This window comes from Danio aesculapii, chromosome 12 (assembly GCF_903798145.1).
Source record: "Danio aesculapii chromosome 12, fDanAes4.1, whole genome shotgun sequence".
Classification (NCBI taxonomy): domain Eukaryota; kingdom Metazoa; phylum Chordata; class Actinopteri; order Cypriniformes; family Danionidae; genus Danio; species Danio aesculapii.
Window position 1 is genome coordinate 50,362,596 of NC_079446.1, and position 15,899 is coordinate 50,378,494.

The 15,899-nt window shown below is 43.2% G+C and overlaps 1 protein-coding gene across 1 annotated transcript in view; it reads left to right on the top strand.

Moving 5' to 3' along the window:
- Nucleotides 1–8,352: 8,352 nt before the first annotated feature.
- Nucleotides 8,353–15,899, top strand: part of arhgap44b (Rho GTPase activating protein 44b) — a 42,334-nt gene continuing 34,787 nt past the window's right edge. The window contains exon 1 of the mRNA XM_056469044.1: nt 8,353–8,431. Coding sequence (XP_056325019.1) covers nt 8,370–8,431 — 62 coding nt within the window. The 5' untranslated portion in view covers nt 8,353–8,369. The remainder of the gene's footprint in view (nt 8,432–15,899) is intronic.

Here is a 15,899-nt window from a genome sequence, read left to right on the forward strand (position 1 = left end):
GAGAGAGAGAGAGAGAGACAGAGAGAGAGAGAGAGAGAGAGAGAGAGACAGAGAGAGAGAGAGAGAGAGAGAGAGAGATAACTAAACATTATTTAGCCCTTTATTTGTAATATTTGGCCGTTAATACAAAATCTTTATTCATTCATATCATTTTCCTTCAGCTTAGTCTCTTTATTTACCAGAGGTCGCCACAGCGGAATGAACCGCCAACTTATCCAGCACATGTTTTATGCAGCGGAAGACTCCAGCTGCAACCCAGTACTGGGAAACACACACACTCATTCACACACACTCATACACTACAGCCAATTTCAACCCAGGCTCATTCTGAAAACTCACCTCTACATACGTTTCTGGAGACTGTGAAATACGTCCTGGTTGCACGTTTTTCTGCAGCTTTTGTTTTCATGAATCCACCAGAGGGCGCTGTGTATGCTTTTTGAGATCTCAAATTCGAGTGCCATTCTCACCTGCTGTTCTCGCGTAAAACCACCAGAGTTCGCTGTTGACTGACTGTTTGACTGACTGACTGACTGACCAATCGACTGACCCACCCTCCCTCTTCACCAAACCCAACCAGTTTTATTGATTGACCCGCCCACCAACTTCCCTAAACCCAACCAACACATTTCAGAAGCAATCCAGAAAAAGAAAAGCCCTCGTCTGATTTTGACCACGTCTTCAGATTTTACCACACTCTCACTTGTTTATTTTATTTATTGGCTTTTGTTTTTGTCTTACCTGCTTTCTGGAACCGTTCTTCACCGGACTCGAACCTCGTCGTCGTGATCGACTCTACTCTGCGTCTCAAGTCCACCGACGTACATGGTGCGCTAACGGGACAAACTGATTACAGCGGGAAAGCCGTCCATTAGGAGATAAGCGGTCAGCTGGTTAGCACGAAAAGGAATGGCGTCCTATCGCCCCGTAACATTCATTTAAAAAAAGAAATGCGGCCATACGTAGGTCTGGAGACATAACTCGCGCTCTCCAGAAACGTCTGTAGGGCTACGTTTTCAGAATGAGCCTGTGTTGGCCAATTTACTTAATCAATTCCCCTATAGCGCATGTGTTTGGACTGTGGGGGAAACCGGAGCACCCGGAGGAAACCAACACCAACACGGGGAGAACATGCAAACTCCACTGGCCCAGCCGGGACTAGAACCAGTGACCTTCTTGCTGTGAGGCGACAGTGCTAACCACTGAGCCACCGTGCCACCTATTCCAGCTTTTATGCATTTAACGAACAATACAACATCTGGATCATTCCTATTTTCCTTGCATCGATTGTTATTTTTGCTCATCCCAACAAATAATTGGACATTTTTCAAACATTCTTCCTTTTTTCTCCAATTTCACTCTAAAAATAAACCAAACACAGAGAATATTTCTTCAAACAAACCAACCAATTTCTCTGAAAAACTCAAATAATAAAACCTGGCTCAGTGGTTAGTGCTGTCGCCTCACAGTAAGAAGGTCGCTGGTTCGAGCCCCGGCTTGGTCAGTTGGTGTTTCTGTGTGGAGTTTGCATGTTCTCCCTGTGTTGGTGTGGATCATAGAGCAGATGTAAATCATAAACAGAGCATTGTTTGGATCACACACACACACACACACACACACACACACACACACACACACTAGGCATAAGACTCTAATGGTATGATAATATCAGAGTTTTATTGTGATTTCTGCTCTAATAATTGCTGAATGATCTTGTTTAATCATGGATCTTGTGTTTTATTTTGACGTATGATTATTTCTCTTCCCCTATTGGCAGATATTTGTCCTCGTTCACTTCATTTTGACTCAATATTTCTGAAAATAACAATATTTTTTTTGCTTGTCTTGAAAATGCTGACTGATTTAAGAAATGTTCGATTTTTGAGACTAGAAACGAGTCAAAACCTTCAAACTGGTTATCGTCCCTTGCCTTACACACACACACACACACACACACACACACACACACACACCTGATGGGACAGCAGCTGAGTCTACACACACACACACAGACAGGTGAGATGAGGATCTGCTTGAAGACGTCTATAGCGGAGTCTGAGCTTTATTTAGCACACACACTCTCGCTGAACCCTCAACACTGCGCATCAGACACACACTCGCAGATCTTCATCCAGAATAAACGTGCGAACGCTTCCTCCGACAGCACATCACAGACACACACACACACACGGCTGGGTTTCTTCGCTTTCCTCAGAGAGTGTGTTGAAGAGGTCAGTGAAGCTGTCGGAGACACTGAAAGACTCTTTACACACACACCGTCTGCTCAGCTGTCATCATTTCGCATTTATAATAATGAGGAATTAACAAAGACGTCATTATTGACGCTTATTTTAAGCTGCATTTCTCACTACTGTTACCTGTGACTTTTGCCTCAATGAACTCCTGATTTGTGTGTGTGTGTGTGGGATGTGTGTGTTTTCCTGCTCCATATATGTGTGTGTTTGTGAGTGTGTATCTTTGAGAGAGAGAGTGAGAAAGAGAGAGTGTGTGTGTGTGTGTGTCTTTGAGACAGAGAGAGAGAGAGAGTGTGTGTGTGTGTGTGTGTGTGATGGTTGTATTGTTTGTGTGACACTGAATCCACATGTATTATGTGTGTGTGTGTGTGTGAGTGTGTGTCTTTGAGAGAAACAGATAGAGTGTGTGTGAGAGATGGTTGTGTTTATTGCGTGAGACTGAATCCACATACACTCACAGGCCACTTTATTAGGTACACCTGTCCAACTGCTTGTTACGCAAATGTCTAATCAGCCAATCACATGGCAGCATCTCACTGCATGTAGGCATGTAGACATGGTCAAGACGATCTGCTGCAGTTCAAAGCAAGCATCAGAATGGGGAAGAAAGGGGATTTAAGTGACTTTGAACGTGGCATGGTTGTTGCTGCCAGACGGGCTGCTCTGAGTATTTCAGAAACTGCTGATCTACTGGGATTTTCACGCACAACCATCTCTAGGGTTTACAGAGAATGGTCCAACAAAGAGGAAATATCCAGTGAGCGGCAGTTCTGTGGGCGCAAATGCCTTGCTGATGCCAGATGTCAGAGGAGAATGGCCAGACTGGTTCCAGCTGATAGAAAGGCAACAGTAACTCAAATAAGCACTCGTTACAACCGAGGTCTGCAGAAGAGCATCTCTGAACACACAACACGTCCAACCTTGAGGCGGATGGGCTACAGCAGCAGAAGACCACACCGGGTGCCGCTCCTGTCAGCTAAGAACAGGAAACTGAGGCTACAATTCACACAGGCTCCCCAAAACTGGACAATAGAAGATTGGAGAAACGTTGCCTGGTCTGATGAGTCTCCATTTCTGCTGACACATTCAGATGCTCGGCTCAGAATTTGGCCTCAACAACATGAAAGCATGGATCCATCCTGCCTTGTATCAGAGGTTCAGGCTGGTGCTGGTGGTGTAATGGTGTGGGGGAGATTTTCTTGGCACACTTTGGGTCCATTAGTACCAATTGAGCATGGTGTCAACACCACAGCCTACCTGAGTATTGTTGCTGACCATGTCCATCCCTTTATGAGCACAGTGTCTCCATCTTCTGATGGCTACTTCCAGCAGGATAACGCACCATGTCATAAAGCGCCGATCATCTCAGACTGGTTTCTTGAACATGATAATGAGTTCACTGTACTCAAATGGCCTCCACAGCCACCAGAGCTCAATCCAATAGAGCACCTTTGGGATGTGGTGGAACGGGAGATTGGCATCATGGATGTGCAGCCGACAAATCTGCAGCAACTGTGTGATGCTATCATGTCAATATGGAGCAAAATCTCTGAGGAATATTTCCAGTAGCTTGTTGAATCTCTGACATGAAGGATTAAGGCAGATCTGAAGGCAAAAGGGGGTCCGACCTGGTACTAGTAAGGTGTACCTAATAAAGTGGCCAGTGAGTGTTTATTATGTGCGTGCGTTTATTATGTGCATGTGTATTTGCAGATTCCCATCAGCTCTTTCTCTCTTCATCTGTGTGTGTGTGTGTGTGTGTGTGGTACAGACTCTCATGCTCATACCCTAACCCTATTATAAATCATATCTGTGAATTGTATGTACATTATATTGTTGATTATGGTTTTCATCAGTTATTGTAGCAGATTTGGCAGATTTATGTTCAGATGTTCAGTAATTGTCTGTAAGTTATGGAGATCGGGCACCACACAATACACTTGATCATTATTCTTGGTTTTATTTATGTTTATTGTCAAATTCTAATTGAAATATATATATATATATATTATTGATTTATTCATATATTTTATTTAAATGATGCCATCTATAAGTGCTTTAGTCAGTGTTGTGTCTGGGGATTCAGATCTTATAAAGCTGTTTAAGGTTACCTGGATTACTGATATGTGTGTGTGTGCGTGTGTGTGTGTGTTTTGTGGTTAATCTTGTGTGTGTTCTGTATTGTGTGTGTGTGTGTGTATGTGTTTGAGGAACCCGTATTTCCAGTTAAACAAAGTTGTTTGTATTGTCAATTGAGCTAAAAGGATCTTGACAAAGTCGACACACACTCATACTGCTACACACATGCCTGCATAACATTACCACAGTGTGTGTTTGTGTGTGAGAGCATGTCTGTATGTGTGTGTGTGTGTGTGTACCTTCTATTCTTTACACTGTGAGTATTCATTACCTAATGTTCCCACAAGTATAGCAATACCAGTCATTTTGACCTTTTCAACTTGTGGTTTGAGCTTTTTTTGGTCCCCATGAGGAATAGATACCTGTACAGAGGTGTGTGTGTGTGAGAGAAAGATAGAGTATGTGTTTGAGTGTGTGTAAAAGAGAGAGCGTGTGTATTTGTGTATGTGTGTGTGTGTGTGTGTTTGAGTGAAAGAGAGAGTGTATATGTGAGAGAGAGAGAGAGTGTGAGTTGTGCAGGTAAACCTCCCTCCTCTGACCTCTAAAGGTGCTCTAGCGACAGGCACTAGAGGCCATGGTCTTTAGCCTCCTTGTTAGAGCATCCGACTCCCATGCGGAAAGTCGCCGGTTCGATCCCAGCTGAGAGCGGATTGGGTGGTGTAGGACCGGTGAGGTTACATTGGTGCTGTGACCTGGATGGAAGTGAGGTTTAGGGGGTGAGTGTAACGGAGGCCAGCTAGTAAGTGTTGTGCAGGTAAACCTCCCTCCTCTAAATGTGCTCTAGTGACAGACGCTAGAGGCCATGGTCTTTAGCCTCCTTGCTGGCAGATAGCTCTCTGCAACTTTCAACTTTTCAACTTTAAGCTTCAACTTACATTGTCACCCACTGAAGCTAAGAAGGGCTGCACCCGGTCAGTATCTGGATGGGAGACCGCATGGGAAAGCTAGGTTTCTGCCGGAAGTGTTGTTAGTGAGGCCAGCAGGGGGCGCTCAACCTGTGGTCTGTGTGGGTCCTAATGCCCCAGTATAGTGATGGGGACTCTATACTGCTCAGTGAGCGCCGTCTTTCAGATGAGACGTTAATCTGAGGTCTTGACTCTCTGTGGTCATTAAAAATCCCAGGATGTCCTTCGAAATAGAGTAGGGGTTTAACCCTGGCATCCTGGCCAAATCTGCCCACTGGCCTCTGTCCACCATGCCCTCCTAACCATCCCCATATCATAAGTGGCTTAATCACTCTGTCTCCTCTCCACCAATAAGCTGGTGTGTGTGGTGTGCGGTCTGGCGCAAAATGGCTGCCGTCGCGTCATGCAGGAGGATGCTGCACACTGGTGGTGGATGAGGAGATCCCCCCCCCCCCCATGTGGAAAGCGCTTTGAGTGTCCAGAAAAGCACTATATAAATGTAATGCGGAAGGTTGCCGGTTCGAGACCAGCTCGGAGCAGGTTGGGTGGTGTAGGGCCGGCGGGGTTACACTAGCAAAGGTGGACAGCCCACAAACACACTTTGGCCCAATCCCAGTTCCACCCCTTACGCCTTGTTTTGTGCATGCCTGTGAAGGGGTAGTGGTGTCCCAATTCTCTTTAGCTTGAAGGCGTAGGGCTAAGAGGAAGGGGTATACACCACTTCAAACACACTCGAAACCAAGGGGTAAGAAAGATTTCCCACAATACACCTGCCACAGCTGCACCCGGAAGTAAGGAGATCCACAAATTAGTATTTTTGTCATTATTATACATTTTGACTACAAACAAACACAAGCTTGAGTAATTCCAAAATACAAGAATATATATCCACACCATCCACTGATGCAGAAACTATAGTACTGCTGATCTACTGGCTCTTCTCCATTTGGCCACAGGTTCTCATCCACGTCTCATCTTCTGTCCTGTAGGGCGGCGATACACCTAGGGAAGAATCTTCTGGCATGCCTGATCCATCCCTGGCGATCTTCTTCCTCTTTCAGCCACTTCTCTATTTCTGGCTGGCTCCGTGTTTACATCACAATACAAACCGATTCAGCAGCCGTCTCCTTTAGTAATGAAAGAGTAACAGCTGTGTAGATGTACAGTGAGAATCAGCTGCGGCTGCTTAAACTGCATCTATAGCTGGGAAATATGTTTCAATATAATATTACTGTTGAATTTTGCTCTTATTCAGTTCTGCATGATGTTATTGTGTTGAACAGGAGTTTAATAGTGTTGAAAACAGCATGTAAGCATGTGTGAAATGTCCTGTACGCACACAGATGTTTGTCTGTTGTTGTGTCTGAGTGACAAAAGAATTGATCAGATTTGAGAGATATAGTCAATCAACGCATTTAGTGCCAAAACAATGAGAACTGATCCTCAGTTTAGCCCACAGAGACTTCTGTTGTGCTGAAGAGTTTTGCAAAAGTGTCCTAAGTATTGAGAAATGTGTCCTAACATCTGGAAAACACTCACTTCTCAACTGCTGGTGTGGATTCATTCATTACTGCTTATGGTCAGTGCGCCTCCTACAGGTCAGTAGTGAACATGACGAGTCAAACTCACACAAGTAAAGGCAGTCAATGCCAGCGATTCATTTCCCTTCAGCTTAGCCCCTTTATTCATCAGGGGTCGCCACAGCGGAATGAACCGCCAACTATTCCAGCATATGTTTTACACAGCGGATGCCCTTCCAGCTGCAACCCAGTACTGGGAAACACCCATGCACACTCATTCACACACACACTCACACACTACGGCCAATTTAGTTCATCAGTTCCCTTATAGCGCATGTGTTTGGACTGTGGGGGAAACCCACGCCAACACGGGGAGAACATGCAAACTCCACACAGAAACGCCAACTGACCCAGCCGGGACTCGACCCAGCGACCTTCTTGATGTGAGGCCACAGGGCTGACCACTGAGCCACCATGTCACCCCATTGTCAATATTCACTTTGAAATTGAATTGTTTCTTCTTGTCATGTGTGTGTGTGTGTGTGTGTGTGTGTGAACGTGTCTATGTTTGCTAGTGTGTGTGAGTATGTCTTTGTGTAGGTGTGAGTGATTAAATGCAGGAGAGAGGGAGTGTGTGTGTGTGTGTGTGTGGGGGGGGGGTCTTTACGTATTTGTAAGTGAGTAACTGAGGGAGAGAGAAAAAAATGTGTGTGTTTGTGTGTGTGTGTGTGTGTGTATCATTATGTTTGTGCGTGAGTAACTGAGTGAGTGTGTGCATGTCTGAGTGTGAGTGTGTTAGTGTGTGTGTATGCTCCAGTGTGTTTTACATTTGTTTGTGTGTAAGTGAGAGAGATTGTGTGTGTTTGTGAGTATATGTGTGTGTGTGTGTGTGTATAAATATGCATGTGCTTGTGTGCGCGCATCAGTATGTTTGTGCGTGAGTAACTGAGTGAGTGTGTGCATGTCTGAGTGTGTTAGTATGTGTGTATGCTCCAGTGTGTTTTACATTTGTTTGTGTGTAAGTGAGAGAGAGTGTGTGTGTTTGTGAGTATGTGTGTGTGTGTGTGTGTGTGTATAAATATGCATGTGCTTGTGTGTGCGCATCAGTATGTTTGTGCGTGAGTAACTGAGTGGGTGTGTGTATGCTCCAGTGTGTTTTACATTTGTTTGTGTGTAAATGAGAGAGAGTGTGTGTGTGTGTGAGTGTGTTTGTGAGTATCTGTGTGAGAAACTGTGAATGTGTGTATGAATTTGTGTGTGTATGTGCATAAGAGTGTGTGTCTTTATGTATTTTTTATGAGTTATTGAGTGTGTGTGTGTGTGTGTGTGTGTGTGTAGGTTAGTGTAATTGCAGCAATACTGCATGTTCCTGGATCAATAATACCTTTGATGATCCTGGATCAACATACCAATCAGCCAATCAGCTGTGAGGGATGAGTTTATAGTTTAGACAGTTGCGTTCCTGTCATTCCTGTCGGTCTGGTCTCATTCCTGGCTCAGTGTCTTCTCTCTGCTCAGTGTGTGTGTGTGTGTGTGTGTGTGTTGCCATCATGGCTCTGTGGAGGAGAAAGCTCCAGATCTCCAGCAGGCGTAAGAGGAGAGCTCCTCCTGAGTAAGAGGCTTGATTTTCTGCTTTATTTCTGCTGATCTCCAGTGTTCAGAGCTTTATCAGCGGTCGATGCGTCAGTTTTATTGGTTATTTGCTTCTTCAGGATGTGGAAGGTGTGTGAATGCTGTTATAGTGGGTCCTATTTCATAAAAAGGAAATGCGTAAAAGAAATCTAAGCTTTAGTGTTATCATTCATCCAGTTTCTCCACTGTTTCTCACCAGTGTGATGAATGCAGATGTACTCAGTTATTTGTTTATGTGTGTGAATTTTTAGGTTACACTTTATTTTGATGGTGCATTTGAGTATTAGTAGACTGTCTGCTTAATATCTGTTGATTCTGCTCCTTCAACAGACATTTAACTGACTAGAAGAGACTATGCAAGTCAACTTACACTAACCCCAGTGGCGGTTCTAGATCAGAGTAACTGTGGGGGGGGGGGGGGGGGGGTTTGGTGGCGGGCAGGGGTCACTTGTACTTTTGGGGGGCACATATTAACATACATAACAAACTACTTAAACAATTCTTCATAAACAAGATAATTAAATAACTTAAACTCAAAATAATATTAATAATATTGTTCATTTATTTGACAAGTAGCTTTGCACTGGTGTAGGATCACACATTTCTAGCATTCAAGTACATCAAGGCACATTGTTGCACCTGTAAACCTTAGGTCTACACTCAGGTCTACATTCATTTTCCTTCACCTTTATTAATCAGGGACAGCGGAATGAACCGCATATGTTTTACAGCTGCAACCCATCACTGGGAAACACCCATACATACACTATGGACAGTTTAATTGACCTGTACTGCATGTGTTTGGACTGTGGGGGAAACCGGAGCACCCGGAGGAAACCCACGGGAACGCAGGGAGAACATGCAAACTCCACACAGAAACACCAACTGACCCAGCTGAGACTTGAACCAGCGACCTTCTTGCTGTGAGGCGATAGCACTACCTACTGCGCCACTGTGTAGCCCCTAGATAAGTCTACAGTTGAAGTCAAATTATTTTGCCCTCCCATTCATGTTTCTGAACATTTTCACAGTGTTTCCTAAAAAAATAATTATTCTGGAGTCATAATAAGTCCTATTTCTTATTGTTTATTTCTTGAATAAAGCAGTTTTTAATTAAAAAACAAAAAAACAAAACAAAACTATGTTAAGGTCAGTATTATTAGCCTCATTAAGAAATATTTAATGTATATTTTTTTATATCAGTGTTACGGCCCAACACTCAACACTGGCTCAAACAACAAGAACCAAGGTTTGAGCCGAACATACGAAAGACACAGACGACTGAATTAATAAACTGACGTTCCGTCAATACGCTTTAATTCACAGAAATAATAAGTAAAACATTAACAAAACAGAAATCAAATAGACAGGTAGGGCAGCTAAGGAAACAGGTCTCTGACTATACTTTAAATGGACAGATCTTACCTACGACTCCCGTAAAAGGAATAAAAACAGGTGAGTCTTCCGGGCCACTGCTTACCTTCACTAAACTATATAAATACCAAAACGTGACTATGAAAAATAATCCACTACCTGCTATGAAAACAAAGTATCAAAATAAACAAACTAGTTAACAAAAGGTTAACAATAACATAATTCTAAGGAGAGCGGCGTGTAGATGCATCGCCTGGCATGCGGAGCGCCGCCAGCCAGACCGCCTGAGCGCAAGCCACCACCAAACTGCTGGAGAGCAAGAGTCAGAGAGAGACACTGAACCGAGCCTTATATTGTGGGGATCCCCGTGACGTCATAGGCGTCATCCAATACTAGACAAGCCGGGTAGGAAACTCCTCCTATAACTGAAGCGCAACAAGCACAAATCCGCAATAAATAAATATGAATTAAACACAACACAGACCCACGTAACAATCAGTTACACAATAGCTTGACTAATTATTCCAGCTTTCTTTGTTAACATAACCTAATTAAGTCTTTAAATTACACTTTAATCTGAATTAAAGACTATAAAACACTTAAAGGGACTTTATCTGAATACAACACTTGGAAAATAACCAGTCAAATATTACGCACTGACTGTCAGCATGGGGAAGATAATAAAGCAGACATTAGAAATGAGTTAGTTAAACTATTGTTTAAAAACATATTGTAAATAAATCATGTGTTGAAGACTCGTGCTTTACACGACGGAAATCAAAAATGAATGAAGGCACAACTAAACGAGTTGAGTATTACTTTTACATGAGCGTGACTGAAAACTGCACTTGGTCATCTGTACTCCAGTACTTGCTGATTGTTTGTAAATTCAGTACTGCATTTCCTAATGTAAAACTATGTACACTAGATTTCTGATTAATAATGGCCTCTGCAGTGGAGGACTTCCTCTATTAAAAGTGTTAAAATCACTATTGAAAACAGAAGTCTATTATCATCAACAGTGGACATTTTGAGAGTTTCACAACATGAACATGACTGAAGTTAAATCTTACTACCTGTGTCAATTTGAGGGTTAACGTCTGACGAATGCAGTGCTAATGCACGCAGCACTGTCGCTGACAGAGAGGGCAAGTGTGCACGAAAGCAGAGGGAGCGAGTGCCCGAGAGAGTGAGTGTGTGCGACACTGAGAGCGCGTGAGAGAGGCCTCAGTCATATCTCCGCAGTCTGCCACCGATGGCTGATCTCGCTTCTCTGTGGCGTTTTGACACAAAAATACACGTCCAAATTGAGGGGGGCCAAGCTTGTTGACATGGGGGCAACCCCCCTCCCCCCTAGAACCACCACTGACTAACCCAGGGATGGGCAAACTCGATCCTGGAGGGCCGGTGTCCTGCATAGTTTTGCTCCAACCCTAATCACACACACCTGCTTGTAGCTTTCTAGTGATCTTGAAGACACTAATTAGGGTGTTCAGGTGTGTTTGATTAGAGTTGGAGCAAAACTCTGCAGGACACCGGCCCTCCAGGATCGAGTTTGCCCATGCCTGGACTAACCCTAACCCCAACCTAAGAGTCCACTTACAATCAGGGCTTGATATTAACTTTCTTGATCACCAGCCACTGCGGCTAGTAGCTTTCCAACGTTACTAGCCACTCATTATTTTCACTAGCCACAATTTTGTTGTTGGGAAAATCTATTTTATACGCAGAAATTTGACTTTGACATGCTAAAATTACTTGATTTAAAAGTAATGTCCACATGCCTCATTAGTTTAACTTTGGTCACACTTTATTTTGATGGTCCGTTTGTTGAATTTAAGTAACACTGCAGCTAATTCTCATTAGATTATAAGTAGACTGGTAGGTTAGGGTTAGGGTTAGTGTAAGTTGACATGTACTTGCAAAGTTTCTGTTACACTGAAAAAAATTATTTAAAGATGATTCCTTTGGGTTTACTAATTTTTTACGCTAAGTGGTTGTAAACAATTTATTTGGGCTGAATTTAAACAAACAAATTAAGTTGAACATTATTAAATTTAATTTGTTTGTTTAAATTCAGCCCAAATAAATTGGTTGCAACAGTTTTACATGCAACACTTGTTTTCAGTGTAGTCAGTGAAATGTCTGTATCAACAGATATTAAGCAGACAGTCTACTCATACTCAAATGGACCATCAAAATAAAGTGTTACCTTAACTTTTTCTGTGTTGTGACCTTGCTCAGTGAGCATGAGCAAATGGGTTGAGCTTTCATGGTGTCGCATTGCAATTAGTTGTATTTTACATGACGTTTTAGGGCTCAACACTAAGGATTTACCACTTTTTTCTCTGGCCACACCAAAATAATTATTTCCTTGCAACAAATTTTAAATAATGTGTTAAAACAAGCAAAATATAACTTATTCAACAACAAATGTTCTTAAATAAAATTGACATTTAAAAAATGTCTCATGCATCTTAAACTTCACTGCAGTCTGTCCAGGCTAATGTTGCCAGATCACCAGTTAACTATACAAATGGGAAGTTCATCTCCTATTAAAGCAAGTTTACTGTAAAGGATGATCATTAAACCACATAAAATAACTGTAAGCAAAAGAAAGCAGGTGAAAAACATCCCATAATCGCACGCACATGGATAATCTGTTCAAAGTGTGGTTAAAGTGAAAGTGGCAACCGCTGCTGCTTACAAAGAGCCTTGAGCTCTTGAGCGTAGCAGGACTGTGCATCCATGAGCACCGCTTTTTCCAGTCTATTTTAAAGAGGAACGATCGCACCCGTTGACCACCTGTCAATTAGTTTTTCCGTGGGACTCTGGCATGAATAGTGATCTGTGTCGGTATAATGGCATCAACACACTTGGTCGGTAAAAAAGCTGCACAACCACCAGAAACCAACCAAGAGTCTCTGAGGTCTTCATTAAAATGACTGTGTACAAGTGTGAAAGCCAAAGACTAATGCAGTGTACTGACGCTGTGATGTGTTACCTGATAGATTCAACAGATAGAAGAGTCGTTAGATAGAGACAAGATCTATTAAATATCACCTTTAACAACTATAATGAGACGCCATCCAGCGCTACATCCTTGATAAACTGTCTGACGTGCACTGCTCTCTGGGGTTTGTGTACTCACTCACTGCCTGGAGCTCAGACGTCTGCTATGCAGCGCGTGCCTGTGTGTGTGTGTGTGTGGTCACGTGATGTGGGTTTTAGCGGTGTAGAGGGAGATCTTTTCAGAAATGCTAGATGAAACGCTAGTGTGGATGTGGATCGTATTCGTTCTATTAATATGCCATTTTAAAGCTAAGATGTATTAGTGTAAACTGGGCCTCAGTGTGTATTTTCCGTGAGCAGGGCGGAGGATCGCGAAGCCAGATCAGCATCGTGATGTCTATCAGCCATCGGCGATGGCAACCTGTATCGACCCAACCCTAATGTCAATGTTTGTGTATGTTTGTGCTTGTGTCTGTGTGAATGTGTGTAGGCATTTGTATGGAAAGCAAGTGTAACCCACCTATCAAGGTGATTTAACTGAAAAGGGGAAAATATCTCCTGGGTCTGAGCTTTCCAGATTATATCTGAATTCACACCACAATATACTTGAGATCTCAGGTTCGGGATATCTCACACCCACAAAACAATGTGTTCATGAAATGAGTGTCTACACTTGCATATCACTCATATTAAAACCTTCAACTGCTCAAATAAAGTTAGATACCCACACACAAGAAAATACTTTGGGGTTTGTTTGCTGTTTTGGAATGTTCTGTTCTGTATCTGAGCTGCTTTTCAGCCCTGATGAAAACCTACTCAGGTATTTAAAACCAACTAAAATAAATTAATTAAATACAATATTATATTCACAGCAATTCAGCTCTTTTTGGAAAAAAAAAATCTAATTATACAGAAGTATACAGTTTTTAACAGTCTCCATTTCAATATATGTGTGAATACTTCAAAGTCTTGAATGTAATGTCAAATGTAGTTCAATGAATGTGATCAGTGTATGTGTTCCTATGAAAATCCTCCACGATTGAATGATAAGATGCGCCCATCCATATTGGCAGGAATCTTAACAGAATGAATGCAACGAGTCTCTCCACTTCCAATGCGTGATGGATCAGTCTAATGTCAGTAAGCTAATGCAGCAAAACTATTTGAGACATGTATTATATAAAGAATTGGCTGGATGGATTAAGTTAGCAGACAGCCGAAATGCGTCTCTCCTGTCTTTTTATTTAAAATAAACTTTTATTTAGAAAATAAGAAATGTACAATATAAATGGAGAAGTAACCTGTAGGGGACTGGAACACAAGGACACACAATTACAAAGTGATAAGAACAACAAGAAACAATAAATAATAGAAAGACAAAACATAATAAAGAGAGGGGAAGATCACAATTACATAAATAAATTAATTAAATAAATAAATAAAAAACACAGAAATCATTAAAGACTAACTTACTGGTGATATTTTCATAAGTTTCTATTAATCAAAAGCCATGGATGAACAAGGAGGTGCGCCTCCTGCTGAAGGCACGCAACACTGCATTCAGATCAGGGGATGCACAGGCCTACAGCACTTCCAGGGCTAATCTGAAGAGGGGCATCAAAAAGGCCAAGCACTGCTACAAGCTAAAGCTAGAGGAGCACTTTTCCAACTCTGATCCTCGGCGCATGTGGCAGGGCATCCAGGCCATCAGCAACTACAAACCCAGCCAGTCTACCCCCACAGCCACAAATGTCTCCTTCCTGAACGAGCTAAATGACTTTTATGCTCGCTTTGAAAGAGACAATACAGAACCCTACACCAGGAACACTACCTCAACCGACCACTCAACTATCACACTCACCTCCTCAGAAGTCTACACCGCACTGAGTCGGATCAATGTGCGTAAGGCTGCTGGACCAGACGGTATCCCTGGGCGCGTCCTCAAAGCATGTGCAGAACAGCTCACTGGGGTGTTCACAGACATTTTCAACCTGTCACTTAACCTAGCAACTGTGCCAACATGCTTTAAAACCACCTCTATTGTGCCAGTGCCCAAACACTCCAGCCCAACATGCCTGAATGACTACCGCCCTGTAGCACTCACACCCATCATCATGAAGTGCTTTGAGCGGTTGGTCCTGGCACATCTGAAAGACTCTCTGCCATCCACACTGGACCCACATCAGTTTGCCTACCGTGGCAACAGGAGCACAGAAGATGCCGTCTCCATAGCACTGCACTCTGTCCTCACTCACCTGGACAATAAAAACACTTATGCACGAATACTGTTTGTTGACTTCAGCTCAGCATTTAACACTGTCATACCCTCTAAGCTACTGATCAAACTCAGAGACCTGGATATCAACGCGTCTCTCTGCAACTGGGTTATGGACTTTCTGACTAACAGACCTCAGAATGTTAGATCAGGCCACATCTGCTCCACCACCGTCACACTCAACACTGGTGTACCACAGGGCTGCGTGCTGAGCCCCTTCCTCTACTCCCTTTTTACCATCGACTGTAGGCCTGTGAACAGATCCAACACCATCATCAAATTTGCAGATGACACCACAGTGATTGGTCTAATCAGCAATAATGATGAGACTGCCTACAGGGAGGAGATACAGCATCTGGCCACTTGGTGCACCGACAATAACCTGCTCCTTAACACCAGCAAGACCAAGGAGCTCATTGTGGACTTCAGGAAGGGACGAACAGGCTCGGATGATCCCATCCACATTAATGGGATGGCCGTTGAGCCTGTCTCATCCTTCAAGTTCCTGGGGACCCACATCTCTAAGGACCTTTCCTGGACCACCAACACCTCCAGCCTGGTCAAGAAGGCTCATCAGCGCCTATTCTTCTTGAGGCAACTTAAGAAGAACCAGCTTTCATCAGCCGTCTTGGTGAACTTCTACCGCTGCACAATAGAAAGCATCCTGACCAACTGCGTCACAGTCTGGTATGGAAGCTGCTCTGTTGCTGAGCGTAAGGCACTGCAGCGGGTGGTGAAAACTGCCCAACGCATCACAGGGACTACACTGCCAGCCATTGAGGATATC